General features: G+C 46.3%; 13 protein-coding genes across 13 annotated transcripts in view; 4 read left to right on the forward strand and 9 right to left on the reverse strand.

Annotated features, from left to right (window-relative positions):
- Window positions 1-155: 155 nt before the first annotated feature.
- Window positions 156-847, forward strand: PAAG_11399 (hypothetical protein; the record flags this gene model as incomplete). The annotated part of the gene is made up of 2 exons (XM_002796022.2): window positions 156-529; window positions 553-847. The coding sequence occupies 2 exons, from the start codon at window positions 156-158 to the stop codon at window positions 845-847; spliced, it is 669 nt and encodes a 222-aa protein (XP_002796068.2).
- Window positions 848-873: 26 nt separating this feature from the next.
- On the forward strand, window positions 874-1,413 carry PAAG_11400 (hypothetical protein; the record flags this gene model as incomplete). The annotated part of the gene is made up of 1 exon (XM_015847055.1): window positions 874-1,413. The coding sequence occupies one exon, from the start codon at window positions 874-876 to the stop codon at window positions 1,411-1,413; it is 540 nt and encodes a 179-aa protein (XP_015703317.1).
- Window positions 1,414-2,349: 936 nt separating this feature from the next.
- PAAG_01957 (hypothetical protein) lies at window positions 2,350-2,959 on the reverse strand (the record flags this gene model as incomplete). Its single annotated transcript, XM_015844503.1, has 3 exons — window positions 2,350-2,476; window positions 2,584-2,852; window positions 2,915-2,959. 3 exons carry the CDS (start codon window positions 2,957-2,959, stop codon window positions 2,350-2,352), a joined length of 441 nt encoding a protein of 146 aa, XP_015701507.1.
- A 273-nt stretch (window positions 2,960-3,232) lies between these two features.
- PAAG_11401 (hypothetical protein) lies at window positions 3,233-3,505 on the reverse strand (the record flags this gene model as incomplete). Its single annotated transcript, XM_015847056.1, has 1 exon — window positions 3,233-3,505. One exon carries the CDS (start codon window positions 3,503-3,505, stop codon window positions 3,233-3,235), a length of 273 nt encoding a protein of 90 aa, XP_015703318.1.
- Window positions 3,506-4,203: 698 nt separating this feature from the next.
- PAAG_01958 (hypothetical protein) lies at window positions 4,204-5,130 on the reverse strand (the record flags this gene model as incomplete). The annotated part of the gene is made up of 1 exon (XM_002796024.1): window positions 4,204-5,130. One exon carries the CDS (start codon window positions 5,128-5,130, stop codon window positions 4,204-4,206), a length of 927 nt encoding a protein of 308 aa, XP_002796070.1.
- Window positions 5,131-5,592: 462 nt separating this feature from the next.
- Window positions 5,593-5,804, forward strand: PAAG_11402 (hypothetical protein; the record flags this gene model as incomplete). Its single annotated transcript, XM_015847057.1, has 2 exons — window positions 5,593-5,601; window positions 5,640-5,804. The coding sequence occupies 2 exons, from the start codon at window positions 5,593-5,595 to the stop codon at window positions 5,802-5,804; spliced, it is 174 nt and encodes a 57-aa protein (XP_015703319.1).
- A 201-nt stretch (window positions 5,805-6,005) lies between these two features.
- Window positions 6,006-6,215, reverse strand: PAAG_11403 (hypothetical protein; the record flags this gene model as incomplete). Its single annotated transcript, XM_015847058.1, has 1 exon — window positions 6,006-6,215. One exon carries the CDS (start codon window positions 6,213-6,215, stop codon window positions 6,006-6,008), a length of 210 nt encoding a protein of 69 aa, XP_015703320.1.
- A 1,589-nt stretch (window positions 6,216-7,804) lies between these two features.
- PAAG_01959 (hypothetical protein) lies at window positions 7,805-11,098 on the reverse strand (the record flags this gene model as incomplete). Its single annotated transcript, XM_002796025.1, has 1 exon — window positions 7,805-11,098. One exon carries the CDS (start codon window positions 11,096-11,098, stop codon window positions 7,805-7,807), a length of 3,294 nt encoding a protein of 1,097 aa, XP_002796071.1.
- A 316-nt stretch (window positions 11,099-11,414) lies between these two features.
- On the reverse strand, window positions 11,415-12,622 carry PAAG_11404 (hypothetical protein; the record flags this gene model as incomplete). The annotated part of the gene is made up of 4 exons (XM_015847059.1): window positions 11,415-11,668; window positions 11,783-12,053; window positions 12,383-12,464; window positions 12,558-12,622. 4 exons carry the CDS (start codon window positions 12,620-12,622, stop codon window positions 11,415-11,417), a joined length of 672 nt encoding a protein of 223 aa, XP_015703321.1.
- A 985-nt stretch (window positions 12,623-13,607) lies between these two features.
- PAAG_11405 (hypothetical protein) lies at window positions 13,608-14,219 on the reverse strand (the record flags this gene model as incomplete). The annotated part of the gene is made up of 2 exons (XM_015847060.1): window positions 13,608-13,929; window positions 14,134-14,219. The coding sequence occupies 2 exons, from the start codon at window positions 14,217-14,219 to the stop codon at window positions 13,608-13,610; spliced, it is 408 nt and encodes a 135-aa protein (XP_015703322.1).
- A 2,436-nt stretch (window positions 14,220-16,655) lies between these two features.
- Window positions 16,656-18,161, reverse strand: PAAG_01961 (hypothetical protein; the record flags this gene model as incomplete). The annotated part of the gene is made up of 6 exons (XM_015844504.1): window positions 16,656-16,833; window positions 16,961-17,074; window positions 17,158-17,219; window positions 17,290-17,448; window positions 17,546-18,026; window positions 18,112-18,161. The coding sequence occupies 6 exons, from the start codon at window positions 18,159-18,161 to the stop codon at window positions 16,656-16,658; spliced, it is 1,044 nt and encodes a 347-aa protein (XP_015701508.1).
- Window positions 18,162-18,747: 586 nt separating this feature from the next.
- On the forward strand, window positions 18,748-20,388 carry PAAG_11406 (hypothetical protein; the record flags this gene model as incomplete). The annotated part of the gene is made up of 6 exons (XM_015847061.1): window positions 18,748-18,905; window positions 18,969-19,010; window positions 19,081-19,179; window positions 19,262-19,548; window positions 19,623-20,286; window positions 20,370-20,388. 6 exons carry the CDS (start codon window positions 18,748-18,750, stop codon window positions 20,386-20,388), a joined length of 1,269 nt encoding a protein of 422 aa, XP_015703323.1.
- Window positions 20,389-21,702: 1,314 nt separating this feature from the next.
- The window catches only part of PAAG_11407 (hypothetical protein), a gene marked incomplete at both ends in the record, with an annotated part of 3,157 nt that continues 2,889 nt past the window's right edge, over window positions 21,703-21,970 (reverse strand). The window contains one exon of the mRNA XM_015847062.1: window positions 21,703-21,956. Within this exon, the coding sequence (XP_015703324.1) occupies window positions 21,703-21,956 (254 nt within the window). The remainder of the gene's footprint in view (window positions 21,957-21,970) is intronic.

Raw genomic sequence — 21,970 nt, forward strand, 5'->3', positions numbered from 1 at the left:
AATAACATTAAACAACCGACCCGTCTGGTCACGCCTTGGCGTCCTTCGTTTGTTTGTTTGATTCATTCAACTACCTGACTCCTCCCTATGCAGGATATGCAGGATACAACTACTGTAACTAGCTATGTGACTATCTTCGGACGTATTCAATTTACATGTACGAGCTTACTGCCTCGTCGAGGCCTATTGTTGCTACAGTCGGATTACCTCTATTGAAATCTTTCAGACGCTTCCGCGAAGTCCAGCACCGCATTCAGGTCATCTTTTTTGTGATTGTCCATTTCGTCTTCGGGTTTGTGAGGTTTGAAGGTTTGCCTCCAAGCATCAGCGAGCGAGAGGCTGTTGAATCGGTTTTTTTGGCGGAGTGTTTGACGCTGTTGTCGAAGCCTTGGGCAGTCCACAAGCACGTCGTACGACAGTGCGACAGAAATGATCTGGGACAGAAAGAGGCTTGCAACAAAATCAGCAGTGAGGCGGACGACGAGCTCCCACCTCCACATGGTGTCCGCTGGGAACTCTCAGAGAAACAGTATGGCTGTCTCTGAGTGCCAGCTCAACAACGCGATTATCCACCATTAACGACGTGTCGAAGCGGCGGAAAACAATCTCGGAACCTCAGGAAACACCAAACATACAGCCCCAGCACAGAAAGGAATTCGTGCCCCCTTTCAACGTACGCCCTTTGGACGGAAAATGGACTTGGTCCCTCCACTCTCTTGCCCGACAACAGTTTACGGCAATGGAGATTGACAATCACGCGATAGAAAGCAGAATAGAAGGGACGGATATGGTCAATAACAAAACCACCAACAGCTTCGAACATACCTTCAAGAACACGTCACATTGAACGACACTGTCCACTTGTGCGCTAGTATGAATGTATTAGAGCCCCAAGGGGACGCGGCCGGGTTCACATCAACGAGCAGGTCACACACGTCACGGAACTTTAATGGCGGTCACGTCGGCATCTCGAATATACAAACATACCGAATCACGGAAGAGCTAGGAATGGCCTGGCAAGTGCTCGGATACACAGATAATGCCATTTTGCCTATTGCAACCTTGCAATGGAAACAGACGTTACTACCCACTAGAGGACACGATGAGAATGTTCCACGGAGAGGAACTGGAACCAATAGAGACAATCGACCCATGCCCCCCGGAACCATGGCAGAAGCCACAGCACTCAAAGGCATCCACCTCGACTCCGACAGGGCCAGAGCCATTGAGAGAGCTATCCTCATAGACAGATATATTAATATATATATACACTTGTATGCCAGTTTGAGGTTTCAACTCCAAGGGCGGCTGGGACAGTCTGTGACTAAACCAACCAACCAACCAATCAATCAATCAATCAATCAACGTAACAGCCGGCATAGGTTGGAAAGTGTAGTCCTACCACAGAAGTAGTCCGAGCACAGAATTAAAGTAGTCCGTCCCAGCACAGAAGTAGTCCTAGCCCAGACGTTGTTTGTCCCGAGAATTTTTCTAAATTTACAGACCCAGAACGATATGCGCTGAGTTCTTACATGCTTTAAGATTTGTGAGAATAAACAGAATCGCGCTGGCATTATTCTCAGCAGGTCTTCCATAGTGAACTCAAGCTTGGGTTGCCGTTTGGGCTCTCGATTCCTGCTACGGATTACGTACCCGGTTAACATCCAAAACTCGATTTCTATATTTCTATACCTTCCATTCAGATTAACGAATTCCATCTTCCCGCACGGTGTGATTTTGAATATGACACTTGCGGCTTTTCTTGACCTATTTCTTCACCTTCTGGCTTTTCTCGTGTAATTGTTGCCAGATCTCAGCTTCAATCCAGTCATCAATTTATGTTTAATTTTTTATTGAATCCTTCTTATTTTTTCTTTTCAGTTTTAGGATTTTTTCCTTCTTGGCTTTCGTATTCTCTTTGAGCATAAATGGTCAGATCGCGTGGCCAAGTTTCAACTGCGAATCAAAATGGCGTGGAACCATGTGGAGTTTCAGATCGCAGATCGTGGCTCAACCATGCAAGCGCCGCGACAAAGCGACTAGTCACACCCAACAGAAGTACACCTTTAAAAAGCGAACTTTGGCTCAACAAAGCACAACAACACTCGCTCGTAGCTATAAATTGAGACCTCTCCCCATAATATCAAGTGACAATAATGAAGTCCCCAGATCTTTCATCTACACTGGAATTAAATGCTACACCATGCAAACATCAGACTCTCAAAGCGTGTCAAGAAGCCATGGACTGTGCACAGTAGTAGCCTCGTGCAGATGCGTTATCGACGGAAAGGCACGCTGCAGCGTATGCTTTGTTGATGGTCGAGGACGTAATGTGCTCAGACGATTCTTTCATTGCATCTCCTTCTCCCTTTGTTGTTTCTTCTCCTTGCTTCTCTTTTGTTTCTCCTCCTGCTTCCGCAACTGGAGCCTCACATTTTCAGGGAGCCAGATGATTTCTGAAATCTTAAACTCATTCCTATCAATTCTGTCAGTCAACCAGGCCATGCTTTGAGAATCAGAAACACATGCAGTGCCTTATTTCCAAGAAATCTTTTAGTAAACTTTGATTTTAAGAATACAAACAATTGTGGGCGTCCACTGTCTGGAACTTGGATCAGGGTTAACACAATGTCTTGATACTGAAGATGGAGAATTGCTGAGGGACAGCTGGCAGTGATGACTGCAAGCTGCAAGAAGAAAACCATTTGAATGCACTGCCAACCACAGACATAGGTCATCTCAGTGATGATGAGAATGACTTGAGTGAACTCAGCAATATCTTCAATATACATGTTCTTCTTTGACTGCTCAACAAGAGTCAGCTCCTTTTCTGTGATCATCTGTGCAACAACCTGCAAGGGATTAGTGGTGCTTCTGATTTAGTGATCTGAGGAGAGGGAGCATAGGTGCTCACATCTTCCGCCTTGACAATTGTATCTTTGCTGAGTTCTGATGCCATTTCCTGCTTGAGAACAAGATGTCATCACTTTCAAAATGTCTCCAGTGAGCTTTTGCATTTAATGCCTGGACAGTATCAATTATTCTTGCTATGACAGATATCACACTGTCAACTGAAGAATGCATACAGGAAGTGAACCAACTTCTCTGAATCAGAGATCCAATCTCATTGCCACTCCACGTTAGCCTTGATGTGCCAGCAATACCTGCCTAGCACCCACTGGTGAGCTTATAGCACAGTCATGAGGGTCAAATGAGCCACTGCCTACCTCTCTCAGTAATCACAGGTCTCATTCAGTTTTTCCTGAGTATTGAGACTGTACTGCTTCTGTTGAAGCTGAGCAATATCAAAACTCTCTGCTAAGGTCAGATAGTGTTCAGCAGAGAGTTGACGGTCATCATTCTCTTCATCATTGCTGACAGAGTCACTTTCATACTCACTGTCTGAAAAGATGATATTCAGTGTGAAGAGAATATTCAGAGCAGATCTGACATTCATCTTGCTCCTGCTCTGCTTGACAGATCTGATCAAATAAGAGAGAGACATCATAATTGAGGTGGCCCAAGAAGAGCTGACAGTAGAGAGGGACAGAAATAAATAATGAAAGACTGAGACATTTTCATGGATTGACCTGGTCAAGTAGTGCTGTGAAGGAGGGGAGGGAAAGGAGCTGTAGATGGCATGATGAAAGAGACAGGGACTGAAAGCAGAGAGAATAACATGATCCAGGGGGGGAGCCAAAACTGACAGAGTGAAGCATCAAAAACAGCTCCCCCTCAAAAAGAAAGGCAGTGGGTGAGTGAGGTGACAGGAAGCAACAAAAATGCAGTAACTTCAAAAATCACAATGTGTGGAGGGAAGTGTCATGGTCGTGGTGATAGATTCACATGATGATTGAGGTTGGGCGGTTAGCGAGAGGCCAAAAGCAGCCGCGAAAACCGCCAAAAGCAGCTGCTGGCTAACCGTCACATCATTATATAGGGTATTTATTTAACTTGATATTTATATGTATCATTTATACACCATCTACATCATGTTGATATATGGTTCTGCTATCTATTTTTAGAGAAATCTTTGCTCCTGAGAATCTCTCAGAGACCAGCATCAAGACTCTAGTGATTCTCTCTTTATGCTCCAGCCTGTATGCTTCCAGAGTACCGAGCAAGTCAGCCTATGCTGTTCCTTGCAATGAGAGGTGAGCTCTCTGCACCTTCAAACTATCAAAAAAGCACTATCTGCTTCAATCAACATAACTTGATATTTAAAAGGTCATTATAATATATATGTAAGATATATTTGTAAGACAATTCCACATTCTTTATCCAATCCTCATTCTTTGGCCTGTTCTCGGGCGTTTGTGATAGTGCGGTCGGTGTTGATTCGCGATTGTTTTGAATTGTGGGAGATCCTTCACAGTTGTTCTGACGTTGTCCTTGATTCCCACTATTTGGTGGTCGTCGGTTGCTTTGATTAGGCATGCCCTTTAGATAATGAGCAGTTCGAGAACAGATTTCTTGAACTTCACGAAAAGCAGCACAACTAGCGCAGGCTGCTGTGACCATACGTTGAAGGTCAAATGAAAGCTTGTGAAGGAAGTCGGCCTTGTAATCCTCCTTATGAATTTGTGCTTCACCAGCTAGGTGTAGAAACTTCGTCACAAACTCATGATAGTCATCGTTGTTCCTCATTATCAGACGCCGGTAATCAATCTTCGCGTTCTCCAGCTTGTTGACGCCCTCGTAGATCCCCTGCAGGTATTCAAACACCTCCTCTGCAGTTTCAAAATTCTCAGGGTGGTCATTCGTCATTCTTGGAGCTAGGTGCCTTACTGCTTTGCCTTCAGTTCGGTTTTCAATGTATGCGACTCGACTTTTTTCCGTGGGGAAATGATCAGCGTTCACTTCCAGCTTGCGCCTCATTCGTGAGAGCCAGTTTTCAAATATTGGTTCCTTCCCATAAGTGAGGTGCTTGGGATCATCAAGCTTCGCGGATCGTTGCGCCTTCTGCGACTCCGCTGGTCTGGCTTGCAAGGCCAAGGAAGTCACAGCCTGCTGTAGGGTGTTCCGTTCCTCTATCAGGCTATCCACCTGCTGGTTGAGTTCGTCCACTTGTCTTTGCTTGTCATCTCGCTCCATTTGGAGTCTTCCTATGCGGCTTCTAGCCTCATCCATGATGCCAGAAATCTCTTGGTACACTCATCTGGGGTCCTTCTCCAGTGACGCGAAAAACAGCTCCATAGATTTAGACTCCCTTGGTCTCATCTCTCCCTCCATCTGTATCATGGTGTCCCAGTCCGATCTCCATGGAGTGTCGGATCCTCTAACAGCTTCCGACATCTTGATGGTCTTCTCGGGGATTCAAAACAAAAGTAAATAAGGATTCTCTCAGAGGTTTTTCACCTGAAAACCTGCTTTAAAAAGGCCAAGAAAAGTAATTGATCTTAGGTTTCCTTCCATATTTCACTAACATCAGAGTCGCCATCAGATCCTTGTTTAGAGGCTGGAATTTGTTTGGCGGTTTCACGGCGATAGGGCTTAGGAGAATGTGGACGGAAATGACAGGTTTCAACTCAATGATCATGGGATCCACAACGTACGCAACGGCCTTCTTGGCGAGGCGTGTGGTGGAGAATCATGCAAAAGGTCAAGAGCATTAAGTTGAATCTGATCTAGATTCATAGGGTCCTGGTAATCAGGGTGATCATGGCGAGCAGGATGCTCAGAGTGAGCTGAGTGATCAGAGCGAGTTGAGTGATCGGAGTGAGCTGGGCGATCGGAGCGAGCTGAGTGATCAGAGTGAGCTGAGTGATCAGAGTGAGCTGAGTGATCAGAGCGAGCCGGCTTAGAAGCGTGTGGCAAAGATGAATAGGAGGAATTAGAAGCTAATTGCTGGACAACGCGCAAGAATTCCTTGTAGGTCCAAAGGGAAGTTTAACTGCTGAGCTAGACGATTGCAGATTGTCCTGCTGAGGCCTTGGTGGAATTGAGGTATCTTTGAAGAATCCGGCCAATTATGAGCTCTGGCTCCATAAAGAGTGCATTCAAACTTAGCAATATAGGCTGCCAGGGATTCGTTCAAGGTCTGGCAGTGAAGGCTTCGGACGGGATTGGGATCGGGAGCTGTTCAGAGCTGTATGTAATGATTGACATTCAGCCCGTAAAGATTGGCAATCAGCCTGGAGCTGTTGATTCTCACTGCGAAGCTCCTGAATAGCACTCCCAAATTCCTGGTGAAGGACAACAAGAGAAGCTTCCATAATTGAAGGTAAAAAATAAACAAGAACAAAAATTAACCAGGTTTCTGAGCATTCAGCACGGTCGCAACCACTGAGAAGCTCATTCAGACACGGACGTGAGGACTTGGACGTAGACATAGACGTGGACATGGACATAACATGGGTTCTGAGCATTCAGCACGGTCATAACCACTGAGGAGCTCATTCAGACATGGACGTGGACATGGACATGAGGCCTGCTACTCAATCTCCAGGGCTTTTTGAGAAAGAGGAGTTTAGTATTATGTCATGGCTCTATCTAGAGTCAAGATAAACAAGACAAAAGCTTCAATTCATCTATCTAACTAGGCGACTGTGACGAGAATATTAAACTGAGGATTAGAATGAGGAATGCAACGAGCAGCTGAATTTAAAAGAGGGGTTGGGGATCGGAGCGGATCAACCTTCGGAGCGGGGAGGATCAACCTTTCGGAGCAGAGCGGAGCGGATCAACCTTAATCCAATTAACAACTAAGTTTTTTTTTTAAGAAATTAATATTCATTTAACTTGATATTTAAAAAATCATTATATATATATAAGACAAAGATACCATTTCAACATTTTAATATTCATTGAACTAGAAATTTATTTACCTCTATCTTGCTGCTGCTGAGCTATATATATAGTTAATTTCATCAGCTAACCAGAAACGTAAAATGATCATTGAGAGACAATGAGCTGCATCTGTTAGCTGCTGCTGCAGCTTTAACAAAAGAAAAATAATGTCATTTTTTCTAATTCTTTTAATGCACTTTTTTTGAATGGATATTTTTTGTCGAGTTGAAAGATTAGGAATTTATGTTGAGTAGTCACTGGGAGAGAGTGTGGTCATTACACTGGATAATATCACATATAAACAACAAATTTGATTTATTAATACAGAGCATAGAGAAGTAAAACTCTATGATAACTACGTATTAAATATATATTTAAATCATTAGGCAAAGACAGAACAGTGTATGTACAGACTTTGATATTAAAAAGGAATACTCCCCTACCAACCCGATTGTAGCATACCACAATAAAACAACACGAAAAACAGTAGGAAAAGAAGCAGCAAAAACAGCTTAAAGGATAAAGAAACAAACTCGAAAATCGGTTCCTTTTTTCTTTTTCTTTTTTCAGTTTGCTTAGGTTGATAAAACTGTTATGTTAAAAACAAGAGGTAGGTAAGGTACTCTCAAAGGTTAGACATACACTTCCCCTCTCAACCACCTCCCCCAACTCCCACAATCTCCAGCAGCACATACACTCTACAGACACAAGAGAACACATTAGAGACATACACAGATAGAAGTAGAAGAAGTCAACCAAGCAAAAGGAACAGACGAAAGGGAAACGGACACAGTTAAAAGGAGAAAAGTAGGAGAAAAAACACAGATCCGCCTTTGGCAAAACCGAATAACCAAACCAAGTACCACAACCATATCAAATACCAAACATCAATATGGAAGAAAAAAAGAAATCAAATATCACAATTCACAATCCACACAAATCACACCCAAAAAAAAAAAAATAGGAAAATAGAAAGCTCAAAGCCCATCACCCTCAACCCACCTCGAAATCAACATCAATACCCCAATCCCGCATACTCGCAAAGCTGCCTCACAACATTCGGATCAATATTCGGCGTCAACAGCGCACCAAGCAGATTCTCCTTCTTCGGAAAAACACCCAGCGGCGGAATGGGCGCCTTACTCACAACACCAGCACTCCCACCAGTCCCACCACTGCTACCACCACCATCCCCAACCCTTGCCTTTCCCGCAAGCTTCACTAGAACCCCCAACCCCCTCGACGTAATAGATCCATACCCATGTACATCAGCATCCGCAGCCCTACCACCATGCCCTCCCGGCCCACCGCCTCTATGTCCCCCCGAACCCCCTCCACCACCCGTCCGATCCGTACTCAATAAACATACCAACCTCAACAAACTAATCGCAAACCCATCCGTCGACTCCAGCCAGGCACGCGCCAGCGTATTATCCGCAAACGAGGCGAGAATGTCCGCTGCCAGCATGGACTGGATGAGGAGCGGCTTGCGCGCGTCGACGATGGTGATGATGTTGCCGCGCATGTGTTCGGGGATGGCGGCAATGGAGAGGCCGAAGGTGCGGGTTAGGAGTTCATTGGGGGTGGAGTATGGGGTGGACGTCTGTATTGTGGTTGTTGTGGTTGGCATTGGGGACTGCGTTTCGGATTGGGGTGGGGGTGTGCTGCTGTGCCTGTCGCAGTTAGCGTTGACGTTGCCGTTTGTAAAGTTGGTGTTAGCGTTGGAGCTGATGTTGCTATTGCTGTCTTGAGCGAATATGGATTTGAAGTAGGTGCGATTCGGATCGTCGCGCGCGAGGAGCTTGGCGAGGCTGTCTACGGCTGCGTGCAGGTATCTGTGTATGCTCGGGTTGTATGGTGTGAACATGATCGTGTTGGGACCGAAAGAGGTCGGCATGGGTGTTGGAGTGAAGGAGAGGAGGAAGTGGAGGATACATTGCGCTTCGTCTTTACCGGGCAGTTGGATGTAGTGGGACACATTGCTAAGATATATGACGGCGTCTTTCATGAAATCCAGCGTGTTTTGGTGGTTTCGTAAGAGCAAGTTTCTTGTCCCTAGGTATCGTATTATCGTCGACATAAAGCGGACGACGAAGGGGAGAGCCAGTAGCGGGTAGTTCGATTCGGCGAAGGAGAAGTTTCGTATGATGGTTGTAATACAGATTAGCCGGTCCACGGCGCGATCAAGTTCGTAATCTAGACTGCCAAACTCGGGAACATCGAGTAGCATTTCCATCTCCTGCCGACAGCCACGAAGGACCTCTTCATACGAAGGTAAGAGCATGACATCGGAAACTTCAGCTGCGTTTTCAGCCAGAAGCTCAGCTTGTTCCTCCGCACACTCAATCAAAGCCTCGACCAAATCTTCGCAGTTTTCTAGTGAGACCTGGATTGATCGCTCATTCGATATGACCGTTAAAGTGTCTAATGCCATTCGCATTTCTGCGTGAATTCCGGATTTAATACTCATGGTCAATGCGTGAATGTCGATTACGCCCAATTCATAAAAGCTAGGTATATTAGGTTTTAGTCGAATAATTTCCTCTCCTAATTGAAATATTTCTTCCACAAAAATAGGTCCATGGTATTGACTTTCAGGAAATATAACAGGCTTGAAAGGATCCTCAATAGGACGACGATATGATGTGCTTGATGGTTCCTCGACAACACCATCGTCACCGCCGGGCTGGGATTTTGTTGTTTTAGGAACTGACTTTTTCTCCGTCTGGATGGGCGATGCAGAAAACTGAGCAACCCGCCCGTTGGGCGACATCGACTCAGGAGGTCGGGACAGGCTCGATCGTTGCTGGTGATTTACATGTCTCTGTTGGGATTTGGATTGGACGGGTGTCGAGAATCCGTTTACTGGTATAGGCTGCGCATGGTTATGCGGTTGCATTTGCGGCGCCTGCGCAGGAACTGGGGAGAATTGCTGGCCCATGTCGAAAGAATTATTATGGTTGCCCATAGGTGGTTGCTGCTTGACAGGTGGTGATATTTGTTGTGGGTTAACACTTATAGTTCCTTCGCTGGCATCCCGCTGCGGACTACCATGCATTTGATCGGGGAACTGCTTTTGTTGAGATGATAACCACGCTTGCTCGTATTGCGCGAGGATCCTCATGTAATGTTCGCTGATTTCTTGTACTGCCGTTGGGTACTGCATGGGAGGGAACTGTAATTGTTGAGCTACTATAGGCCATGAATTCGTCGCGGTAACCTTCTTAGACCCGCCCATCTTCATGACAATCGCGTATAGCTGCATGAGATTGAGCGGTCGCCCACTAACGATAGGAGAAAGGTTTACTTGAGGGTGACCACGGGAGAGCCAAAATCGCTGCAGTGTTTGAAGAAATCCGTCTGCACTCAATGGTTTTGTCATGCTCTGCTGCAGTTGTCGCATAGCAGCCATATGGGAATGTGGCATGGGTGTCGGACCCCCAGCGCCCATGGGCCGTCCAACTACGCCAGCAGGAGAAGAGGCAGCAGCAGCAGCAGCCTGCATCTGACGCGCTTGGTTTTGCAGCTGTATCTGATACAGCCGTTGTTGCGAAGACATTTGTTGCTGTTGCGGGTAGCCTTGGGGGAGATGGCCAGCATTGTTCTGGTTCAATTGCGCCTGGATAGCAGGATGCATGCTAGCGGACGTCATTGCGGGAGACTGGGAGAAATGAGGAGCGACAACCTGGCCATAAGGTTGGCCCTGGGGGAAGCTGTTACTCTGCGGGGTATTGACGCGACTGCCATGATCTGAGTGTGAAGGAGATATTTGCGGGACAACATGCATTCCAGCAGGCGAAAAGGGACTGGGAGACGCAGTCTGCATCCGTTGCACGCCTTGCACACCCTGCACGCCCTGCACACCTTGTTGATCAAATTCCTGAAGGATTGGAGATGGACTGGCATTGGCAGAGCCCCCTTGCTGGAGATGTTGATAAGGCGTTGGAGCATGCTGCGGCTGGGGAAATTGCGAGGCGCCATTGATCTGTTGTCCCTGATATCCCGGATAAGGCACTTGAGGAGTATGCGAACGGGAATTTGGCAAGCCACCGGGTGCTGGCCTGGGAGATATGGACATGCCATCATCGGGACGAGGTCTTTTGGACGGGATCACGGAGGCCGGGGTATGGAAACCGGGAGACATGTTCTGGGGGGCGCCATTGTTGTTGAACATGCGCTGGAACTGGGCAGGAGGGGATTGATGGTGGAGGAAGGCCATTGAAGGATCGATAGTAGGGTTATTGGAGAAGGAGCCATTATCGTGGGTAGGGATATTCGCAGTCGCGGCGTCAGTGAGCCAGGCATTCATGGCGTGAAGATTCTAGCAACCCATCCGTCTATGGTATGGAGCATCAACCATGAGGTTTGTCAGCACACGTGCCAGCAATCGATAATAATCGCATAGCAACAAGATGGAAGGTAACATTCCAAAAACGAAAAAAAAAAAAAAATCGCAGTCGCTAGGGGTTGTAGGTAGGTAGGGTTATTTTTTAAAAAAAAAAATTAAAAAAATAAAAATGATAACAATAAAAAGTAATAATAATGATAAAATAAAGATGAAATTAGGAATATATGAAATAAAATGAGGGTAATATAAAAAAGAGTGTTGACAAAAATAGACGTGTTCAGAGGACAGGAGTGTGGATGGAGGGAGGGAAGCACATAGCGAATAAGGAAGCCAGGACAGGAGAGGAGGGCGACAAGAAGGTCTTTGGGGGATAAGATGAGCCGCGAAAGCGCGAAGAGAGCGCGGCTACGGGAGATTGGAAACGAACGGGAATATTATGGGGTGGGGTGCGTAGAAGTAATGGGGATAGGGAAAATATTGGGGGAGATATAGGCGATGCGGGGAGAGAGGCAAAGCAGAGTACACGCAAGACTAATAATTTAATAAAAACAAAAAAACTAGAATGAAGCGGAAATGACGGACGGTGATGTAACAGGATAGGAGGATGATGGATGAAACAAGAGGGAAGCAAGCGGCATCACGCACATACCTGGCACACTGATCGGGTGTCTACCGGCTGCGCGGCAAAGCGTACGTAGCAGAGGAGGAGGGCTAGTCGTAGTAAGAGTAACAGGTAGTGAGAGAGGGGCTGTGTGCTGGCTGTGTGATGGCTGTCGGTTGCTGGCTGTTTGGATGCTGGCTGGGTGGTTGCTGTTGGGTGCGTGTTGGTTGTTGCCAGCGGCCCGTTGCCAGCTGCGAGGGTTGGGCTCTGTCTAATTTTTCCCAGGGGCGTTGTTGTGTTCTTTCTGGGCGTGTCCTGTTTGCCTTTGTTGGGGATAAGGTGTACCGTAAGTGTCCGTAGCGTAATAATAAGTTGTCCCCAATACACACACTCTCTCTGTTCCTCTCTGTTGCCCCGCCGTCCACTAAGAATATAAGAATACTAATAATAATGTAATAAATAATGACCGTATGTATGTATGTATGTACTGTACTGTGCTCTGTATGTAACTGTACCTACAGCGAATAATAACGGGCAGGTGCGGCGGTTTGGCTCAGTCGGTCGGTCGCTTGTGAACGGGATATTTAAAACGATCAGGACAAAAGGGGAAGGAGAGGATTTTTTGCCCAAGGGCTGAAACCTACCAGGTCGGAAGGCGGCAAAGGGGGGCAAACACCAAATTCCACCTCGTCTTTCCCACCTCTCGAAGGGCCAAACGCGTGTTGCCTAAAAGGAGGAGGCGGTGAGACGAAGCGGGCACACCAAGAACGTCACGTGGAGGAGGCAGAACCGGATTGGGAAGTTGCTGTAGGCCCCTACCCACCCTGGTGGTTTGGTTGAATGCTGGTAGAATGCTGGATGACTAATCGGTAGGCAGCCGGCATATGACCATGTGACCTGCGCGTTGGGACCTCGGGACGTTACTGAGTGGTGAGCAGGGCAGAAGCAGAAAAAGAGAGAAACGATGATAACATAGGTAGGGAGGGGAAAGAAGGGGAATTGTCCTCCGTGCGGTGGAGTATAGGTATACACGCATGACGACGGGAACAAGTAGTGCAGATCATTCAAGGTAGGTGCTGAGATGGAGATCAGGTCGGAGGGATATATAATGACCGACAACAGGGGATTGCTAAATTAAGAGAGGAGAGAGGGGGAAGGAAAAGGGTAGGGATAAGCTAAATCCATAATAATACTAAGATTTAAATACGGGTATTGGGCTGGGCTGGCTGGGCTTCTAGTGGTCAGGGACTGAGATAGGTTTCAGTACTCTCTCAGTATGTACCATGTGCAGTGAGCCTGTGGCTTACCAAAAACAGACGCCCAGGCACCAAAGGAACCGGGGGGGCGGGGGGGAGAGAAGAGGAAGAAGAAAGAGAGATACAGGTGAGGAATAATATTATCGCAGTGGTTTTGGGGGGAGGGGAGAGGAATGATGAATTTAAAAAAAAAAATCAGATGTGGGGAAGAGGAACTGGGAGGGATAAAGAAACAAAGCTATTATTATTATAGGATGGATATAATCATCATCAAGAGCATAACTCGTACCTGAAGAATAAAGTTGTTACGGGAAGGAACCAAAGCTTGGAAAGCTTGTTTGGTATGCTGCAAACAGAAAATTGTGGGGAGCAAAGACCAGAGCAAGAGTCAGTGAGGCCGAGAACTTGAGGCGTGCTGGAATCTAAAATATTATAATTATAATGATTATTATTATTACGTAGGGCGCATCGTCGGGGCCGGGAGGGGAGAGAAGGGGGAGGGGGAGGAGGGGGGAAAAGAGTAAAAGGGAAGGGGGGGGAGGGGAACGGGATCTGAACAGAAAACGGTAATATACTAAAACCTCAAACCTCAAACCAGAGAAAGGGACCACGGTTAGGCACAGGCACAAGCAGAGTCAAGAAGGGGCCCAGCGGCAGAGGGAGGGGGTTGGTGGATGCGAGGGAGTCCGTGGGTGAGAAAATGTGCTTTTTGCTGCAAAGTCGAGAAGGGAGGATCGTGGTCAGGCCAGAGCTTGTCAGGATCAGGCTTTCGGCTTGGCTGATTGGTTTTCGGTTTTGGGGCAAAGGGCGGGAGACTTTGGAAAGATTTGGTTGGGGGATCAAAATTGTACGGAGGGAGAGTGCGCCTATTTTGTGCCCTCAACTGCTGGTTGGTAACAACTAACAACAGCGCTGGAACCGGACAGCAGTGGGAGCTGTTACAGGAGGGAGGGAGGCGAGGAGAAGCAGCAAGAGAGAGAGAGGAGGTGTCCACTTGGCGCTTGGGGCCAGATAATCAGAAGACTCGGAGGGGGCGCCCGTCGCCCGTCGCCCGTGGTCCGTGGCCCGTGGTCCGTGGCCCGTGGCCCGTGGCCCACGCCTCCCCTCTCCATTGGCCCAACGGCGCCACGGCCACTCACCTGGTCGCTCTGTTGTTGTTATTCTCCATTCCAGCCAACCCAGTCCGCCCAAGTTTCCCGCTAGACCCCTTCTGGTTTGGCGCCATCGCCGCTGGAATCCATCCTCTGTAAGCCGCGGCCGGGGGGAAGTTTGGTACCAATTCCGCCAGCATTTGCCTTTTTTCTTCTGGCCCTTTCTCCGCCAAAACCTCTTTTCTCTCTCTCATGTTCAGTTAGTGCCGCCGCCCTTTTGTCCATCCATCATTATGCTAAAGGATCTTGGCGGCTCCCCACTCCTAGCCGCTTGTGCATAAAAAAGATCAAGGCTTGCTCCCCCTTCTTCGACGAACGTTTTCCCCCGGGCTTCTACTCTCGATCATGAAATAGTTGTTTTCCGAATGCAAAATAGAAACATGTAGTTAGCTCTGCAGGGTGGGTTAGGTAGCTTGGAAGAATGGTCAGCAGGGCTCAGCAGTTAGTGAGGTAGGTTAGTTGAGTCGTCTTATATGTCTTTATTTATGTCAGTTAGACCCATCAGACCCAGCATTGACGGAGGAGGAGGAGGAGGGAGAAGATGATGGAGAATGAAGAAGAAAGAGAAGCAAAGGAAGAAGAAGATGGAAGGACAAGAAAGAAAGATGAAGAAAGAAAAAATCCAGCTGCAACTTCTAATTGATTAAATCATAATGGTGAGCGTCTGATATCAAGGATAACTACGGTGCCTGGGGGGGGGGGTTTCGGTAGGCGAGGGCATGCATCCCAGTGAACTCCAGGCTCCAGACTCCAGACTCTAGACTCGAGTTTTGCTTTCATGCCATGGCCATAGAAAATGAACAGGAATCAAGGAACGATGATAGACGAGTCAGTGGGAATAGCAAGGCGTAGAAATGATGGGGGGTTGGGGAGGGAAAGGGTCACAAAGAGGGCGAGCTGACCAAGGCCTATTCAGTCGCTCTCCTTGGAAATGAACAGGAGATAGATACATTACGGATGGGAAAGAAAGAAACACAGGGAGAATGAGACAAAACGAGAGACGGGGAAAGAAAATAAAATTAAGTAAAAGAAACATGAAAAAAATGAAAGAACAAAGGCATCCTACACTTATAAAAAAAGAACTTTCAGAAAGAAAGAAAACAATGGATGGACGACGGAAAATATATATATTTTAACCATCAAATAACGAGCTATTCAACATAGTTTTTTTTGCTCCGAAGTCAGCACTGGCCACTTGCGCTGCCTCGCCCGCCCTCTCTCGCATCCATCCCCCAATGATTATTTATTACTTCTGACTACCAGGCTCACTTTACATCCTGTGGATCTATCCATTGGATCCCTTGAAAATATTTTTATCCTTTTCGTTAGTTACGGGATATGTATTTCCTCTTCCTTCTGTTATGTATCTGTATAAATAGGGCAATTCTTTATCGAAACCAAGCATCTGCCGACGGCGTCCCCCACCCGTTTGCCTTTTTTTTTTTTTTTTTTTTTTTTAATTTTTGTTTTTTATTTTTATTTGTTGTTTCGTCTTCCCCCTTGAGTCATTTTTTTTCCCTACGGTCTCGTATCTTGTGTCTTACTCATTCCGCGACATGAGATTGGATGGATAGAAACGAATAAACATAAAAATCCCGCGACATCCATCTAGTTAACTCAGTCTCCATAGCCAAGGGGATGATGTTGTTAGACAAAAGCACAGCTCTCCGTCCTTTCCATAGACATATAATCTCGACTCTGTCCACCCGGTGTATCTCTAATGCGCTCAGGACTCTCCCCGCCTTTCCATTTTCTATTGTCAGCAAGTCATGTGCCTCATGATCCCTCGAGGCTGGAGAGCGATTTTTTTTTCTTTTTTTTAAATCTTCACGAAGAATCTAGAATCCAATTCAAAGAAATAAGATTATATTACAGTCCATGGCTTCTTGCACCCATAGCCTGGGCCGGGATATGGGCATTTTCCTAACCCAAGGAGTAGTTTATATCATTAAGATAATACGTCAAATGGCAGGCAGACTGTCTATCTTTACCACCCCGCTCTGGCTCATTTTCATATGCTTATAAAAGCCTTACTCCCAGGTGGTTAGCTATTGTTCGAGATCACAAAATTATCGTCTGTGTTCGAAATTATATGCCACGGTTGGGGCAAGGAGGGGGTTTGGTGGTCTGATCTGCCGTATCTATAAATCTACCGTTGTGCGGAATACGGAATACGCTTGCGTGCATCTGGACGGGAAACTCTTTTCCCAATTCCAGCCATTGTGAATCCATGGTACGAAAGCCTTTCAGGGGCTCTGCCTTGCTTTCTAAGCCCTGTTTCTCAATGGTTTGTTAATACTTACACTCTTCATATGACAAATAGCTATGATGGTATTGGACAGTGGAAACCGGTATAGGGTATATAAAAGTATCAAAATAATTTCTATTTTTCATCAGCTTAATTAAAAATGGGCTCAGGGATGGGAGATAGGAAAAGCTGTGGTGTGGTTATTTTAAAAATGAATGGGATGATTGTATTGTTCTATCTACATTTGATATTCCATTTGCGTCTACAAGCTCTTCGCCACAGCTTCACCCAGCCCTTCAAACCCTTCCTGCATGACCTTGTACGCGGCAAGGCGGTTCGCAAAATCGAGTATCAGCTGAAGACTGAAGTCACTGTCGTCGCCATGATAGATCAAACCGTACAGCATTCCCGCAATAAACGTGTCGCCAGCCCCGATCGTACTGTCATGGAGTTTTGTTAAAAGTTAGCAATTAATAAGAGAAGGAAGACAAAGTACTGGGATGCATGCACTATTTCATATAAATAAATAGGGTAGGAAAAAATGGGCAATTTTGTGTCAAAACGCACTCGACGACGACTGGACTTCGCAGATCTATATATGCTGGGCAATGGATGTATGACATGCTGCGCGTGTCAAGGCATGCGGCGCCCCGGTCGCCCCATGTGCAGCACAGAATTGACCTAGAGGACGAAAAAGCATATCGGTCAGCTGTTTGTCTCCGTCTAAGTAATTTAGGGGAAATGATTGGACGGAGAACTCATACGCTTCGGGTGTTAAGGGGGCCTGCCATTGAAGAAAATCCGACGGCGATTGGTAACCATTTGCCTTGGAAATCCGGACAGATGTCAGTGGACAAGCCAACATTCATAGATACATATATATGTAAAAAGGTTACCTGCGCCCATGTTTTGGAATAAAAAACCACATCTGCCACAGCAGCTAGCTCCTGAAGACCTGAGCGCCCAGGCTTCTCGACTTCCACGCTGACTTTGTCGGCTGGGAACTTTTGACGGATGTATCGTATGCATTCCAGTGTGACATCTGGTATGCGGCCCTAGAGAGAAGGGGATGAATATACATACAAATGTAAAAGGTGTAACGTTTAATGTAAATGGACAAACTTCATTACTTTTTTGGAAAACAAAGCTTACCTCAAAATGAAACCATCTAGGACGGCCGGGGGGTGTAGTTGCGGTAGACAAACTCTCCGCAATCCGCACAAATTCAGCCACAGTCATCTCCGGCAACTCGTTGTAGTTGACTATAGTCCTAGTGCCTGTCGAAGTACTCTTGATGATGTAGCTGGATGCTGGCTCGCTGCACTCTTCTCGGTATATGAGGTGCTGGAGGTCAACATCTGGACCAAAGGATGCTTTTATTTCCCTGATTGCGGGAGATGATTTTGCTGGCAGCACTGCAACGGCATAGAGAGGGGGAGTGTTGTCAACATCGTTTCGACTATTATCACCATTGATGTTGGTATGTCCATCGCCTTCGGCAGCCTGGGCATTTTGTGATCTGCTTTCAAGGAGTTGTTGGAGAACTTCAAGCGTGTTAAGGGTGTTTCCGCCCCGCCGTCGCGAGATGCTGGATGCACGTAGCTTTTCGTCTTCTCCTGGGTAGTGGTCGACGCTGTATGGGTAGAAGGGCTTGTTAGTAGATGACATTGGCACACTGGTTCACCGTGTTCTAGTTAAATATCATAGATAGACCTCACGTTAGGATAGTGTCGAGGTAACATGCACCAATAGTTACCAGAGCTCTCATCGTGGTTGAGGTTTCATTTATCTTGGATTTAGTACCCAGAGAATGTTTAAGAGTCAAGTTTTAAAGAGCAACGACACTCCTGCTGGGTATTATGAGTATATATACATGGTTTTGTGGTTATGAGTGTAGGAGATCCGACGTGTCAGTCAACTACCAGGTGCTTTGGAACCCAGATTCTCGATAAATGGTGCATCTTGATATTTGATTTATTAGAAAGAAAATATTTCACGCTTCAAGAACCAATTTCATTTGAAATACGGCCAGGATACCCAATGTATTCTGCCCTTTTCTATATCAAAGAATAAAACACTGATGAAATAATATATCTTCTTTGACCTCGAGTTGGGGGTGGAAGATTTTGATGCAAAATGGTTTGGGAGTTTTCAACGGCATCACTGCACCCACGTGATATGCCTTGGCATTCATCCGCTGTTGAGCTCAATGAACATTCTGAACACCTCAGATACCCATACGCCGACCATTCTCATTCTCCTCGCGAGTTTCTTAGTTGAAGCTTTTCCAGACTGCAGATCTTCGTATTTCCCGGTTCGAGTTTACCCAGTTCCTTCATCCAGAAACAACAGCCATGGGAGACGTCGTGGTCGAGAATCCAGCATCGCCTGTGCCGCCTTACAGAAAGTCTACGCCAGCAGATGCTATTCCGAATATCGATTCTCTGGAAGGTATTGGAAATGATGATGGCGATGACTATGCCACCCTCAAGAGATTACAACGGCATCTAGAGTATGTGAAAAGTTGGCTTATGTTTTGCCCTGTTGCCACGTGCTGACTGACTCTATTGTGCAGATACATAAATCTCCAAGAGGAATACATCAAGGATGAGCAGAGGTATGGGGACCTTTAGAAGGCCGGGGGGAAGAAATATGATCTTAACGCTTAATATTTTATTTTACTCAAGGAGTTTGAAGCGCGAACTTGTTCGAGCTCAAGAAGAGATCAAGCGGATACAAAGTGTTCCTCTGGTCATCGGCCAGTTCATGGAGGCCATAGACCAAAAGTATGGCGCCAAACTGCAATTCCAGACCGTTAATTTATATTCCAGAGATACTAATCGTTAAATGTGTGTTTTCTTTTAATAGCACTGGTATCGTACAGTCATCAACAGGCTCAAATTATGTCGTCCGGATCCTATCTACTCTCGATCGCGAACTGTTGAAGCCATCCTCATCTGTCGCCCTACATCGACATTCGAATTCCCTTGTTGACATACTTCCACCTGAAGCTGATTCTTCTATTGCCATGCTTGGTGTCGATGAGAAGCCAGATGTCACATATGCAGATGTAGGAGGGCTCGATATGCAGAAGCAAGAAATTAGAGAAGCCGTGGAACTACCACTAACGCAGTTCGATTTATACAAGCAAATCGGTATGCTGTCAAATGCGCTACCATTTACCTAATTTATTCCTTTTTAGTAGCTAACTAGATAAATTCGTGCACAGGGATCGATCCTCCCCGCGGTGTACTGCTATATGGACCCCCTGGAACTGGTAAAACCATGCTTGTTAAAGCAGTAGCCAACAGCACAACAGCCAACTTCATCCGCGTTGTCGGCTCCGAATTTGTCCAAAAGTACCTAGGCGAAGGCCCTCGAATGGTCCGCGACGTGTTCCGCATGGCCCGCGAGAACTCACCAGCCATCATCTTCATCGACGAAATCGACGCTATTGCCACAAAGCGATTTGACGCTCAAACCGGCGCAGACCGCGAGGTGCAGCGCATCCTGCTTGAACTGCTAAATCAAATGGACGGCTTCGACCAGACAAGCAACGTAAAAGTCATCATGGCGACCAACCGTGCTGACACGCTCGATCCTGCTCTTCTGCGCCCCGGTCGTCTTGATCGTAAGATTGAGTTTCCGTCTCTCCGCGACAGACGGGAGCGCCGGTTGATCTTCAGCACCATCGCGTCCAAAATGTCTCTGTCGCCTGAGGTGGATCTGGACTCTCTGATCGTGCGGAATGATCCGCTGTCTGGCGCTGTTATTGCGGCTATCATGCAGGAGGCCGGTCTGCGGGCAGTTCGCAAGAACAGATACAATATCATCCAGTCGGACTTGGAAGATGCTTACTCAAGCCAGGTCAAGGGAGCCCAGGATGCTGATAAGTACGTTACCTTCTTGTATTTGATATTACTATTAACGCCCCATTGTGATAAATTATATTCTTGCTAACACTCATCACCAACAGATTCGACTTCTACCGCTAAAAAGAATCGACCCATGTTCACTTGGGGAGTTAATGCACTTGTGTTGAACATTGCATATACCTTTTTAGTTAACTTGTTGTTTCCTGGCATCTTGTTCCCTTTTTTTTTTTTTTTTTCGCTCTTTTATCTACAACTGCTAGCAATGAAATGAACAGAAGGAAAAGAAGGATGACAAACAAACCATAATGTGAAAGGGGCATCCCGATCTTTGTTGATTTACTACCACTACAGAGCTGTACTAACACGCTTCCATTCGCCCTTGTGTTTTACCAATTCAAATAGAGGTTCAATGAAATTATACTCCTAATAGAATCTGCCCTGCGTATTGGCATGAATGGAAACTCTTGAATGTAAATATGATAACCATTATCATTACTCATCGCAAGAGGAAGAAAGCTCATTATACAAATAGCGGAAAACGAGGATCGAAAATAAGTAACCAAAAGAAATGGTAAGTAAACATGGGTGGATTAGCTTAAGATTTCGAGAAGAATTCAGTAGATTGAAGTTGAGGCAAAGGTTTTAAAAAGAACCCCTGGTACAATGACCACATTACCCCTGAAAACGATTTACATAATCCAGTAAAACAGCACAAAAATCTAAAATAGCCTTCCTATAGCGTAAAAGCCAACTAACCACCGTCCTTAACAAAAACAGCACCCAGGTATAATCAGTGCCTATATAAGGGAAACAAGCGTAGAAGCAAGAGATGATGACGAAGTGCATCCATATTTCAAAGAAAACTGGGGAAGAGAAAAAAAAAAAAAGATGGGAACGAAAGATCATAAAACCACCACCCTATGGAAGCAAAGGGATCCCAACAAGAGAAAATATGACGGACGCCTCGAGCGGAAGCATTAGAGACAACATACAGCAGAAAGCTCGATGATGGATCATTCAACCTGCAAGCAAAAACCGGACCATGTTGGATGAATTTCCTGACGTAATGGCGCCGCAAAATGATGAGATGAGGTAGTCGGGGTTGGACTCGGGAGAGGAAAACAGGCAGGGAGTAAAAGATGATAACGCCACGCTATGCGGATAGATAGGGTGAAAGATGTACTTTGAAAGAAATAAGAACACGGAGAAAAAGCGTGCTTGGGAAGCCTGATGCAGAGACGGTGGGAACCTGCTGCTGCTGCTGCTGCAGTGTTGCGCCGGCGGGGATGGGGGAATGGACGACTTCGACAGGAAAAGCTCTCCTGATGACGTTGGGTATATATTTTTCATGGGAATGATGAAGGTGGGAGTTTCAATTGGACAAACCACACATGCAGACACACACATCCCCAAGAAACCATTTCCATAACCCTGCTACTCCTCAACATCCAACCTTCTTTCTTCCTTCTCCTTCCCTTCCTCTTCCCAACCCGCATCTTCAAAAGCAGCCAACATCTCCCTCTCCAACGCATCCTCCTCATCTTCAGGCTCCATATCATTATTATATCCAGTTGTGGATTTCCCGGTCGTATCAGAGTCACCGCCTTTCCCGCCCACATCTCCATCACCGTCGCCATCACCACCAGCATTCCCAGAATAGTCGCCATCGTCGTCATCGTCATCGCCCTCTTTATCATCAACA

Source organism: Paracoccidioides lutzii (assembly GCF_000150705.2).
Source record: "Paracoccidioides lutzii Pb01 unplaced genomic scaffold supercont2.4, whole genome shotgun sequence".
Classification (NCBI taxonomy): Eukaryota; Fungi; Ascomycota; class Eurotiomycetes; order Onygenales; family Ajellomycetaceae; genus Paracoccidioides; species Paracoccidioides lutzii.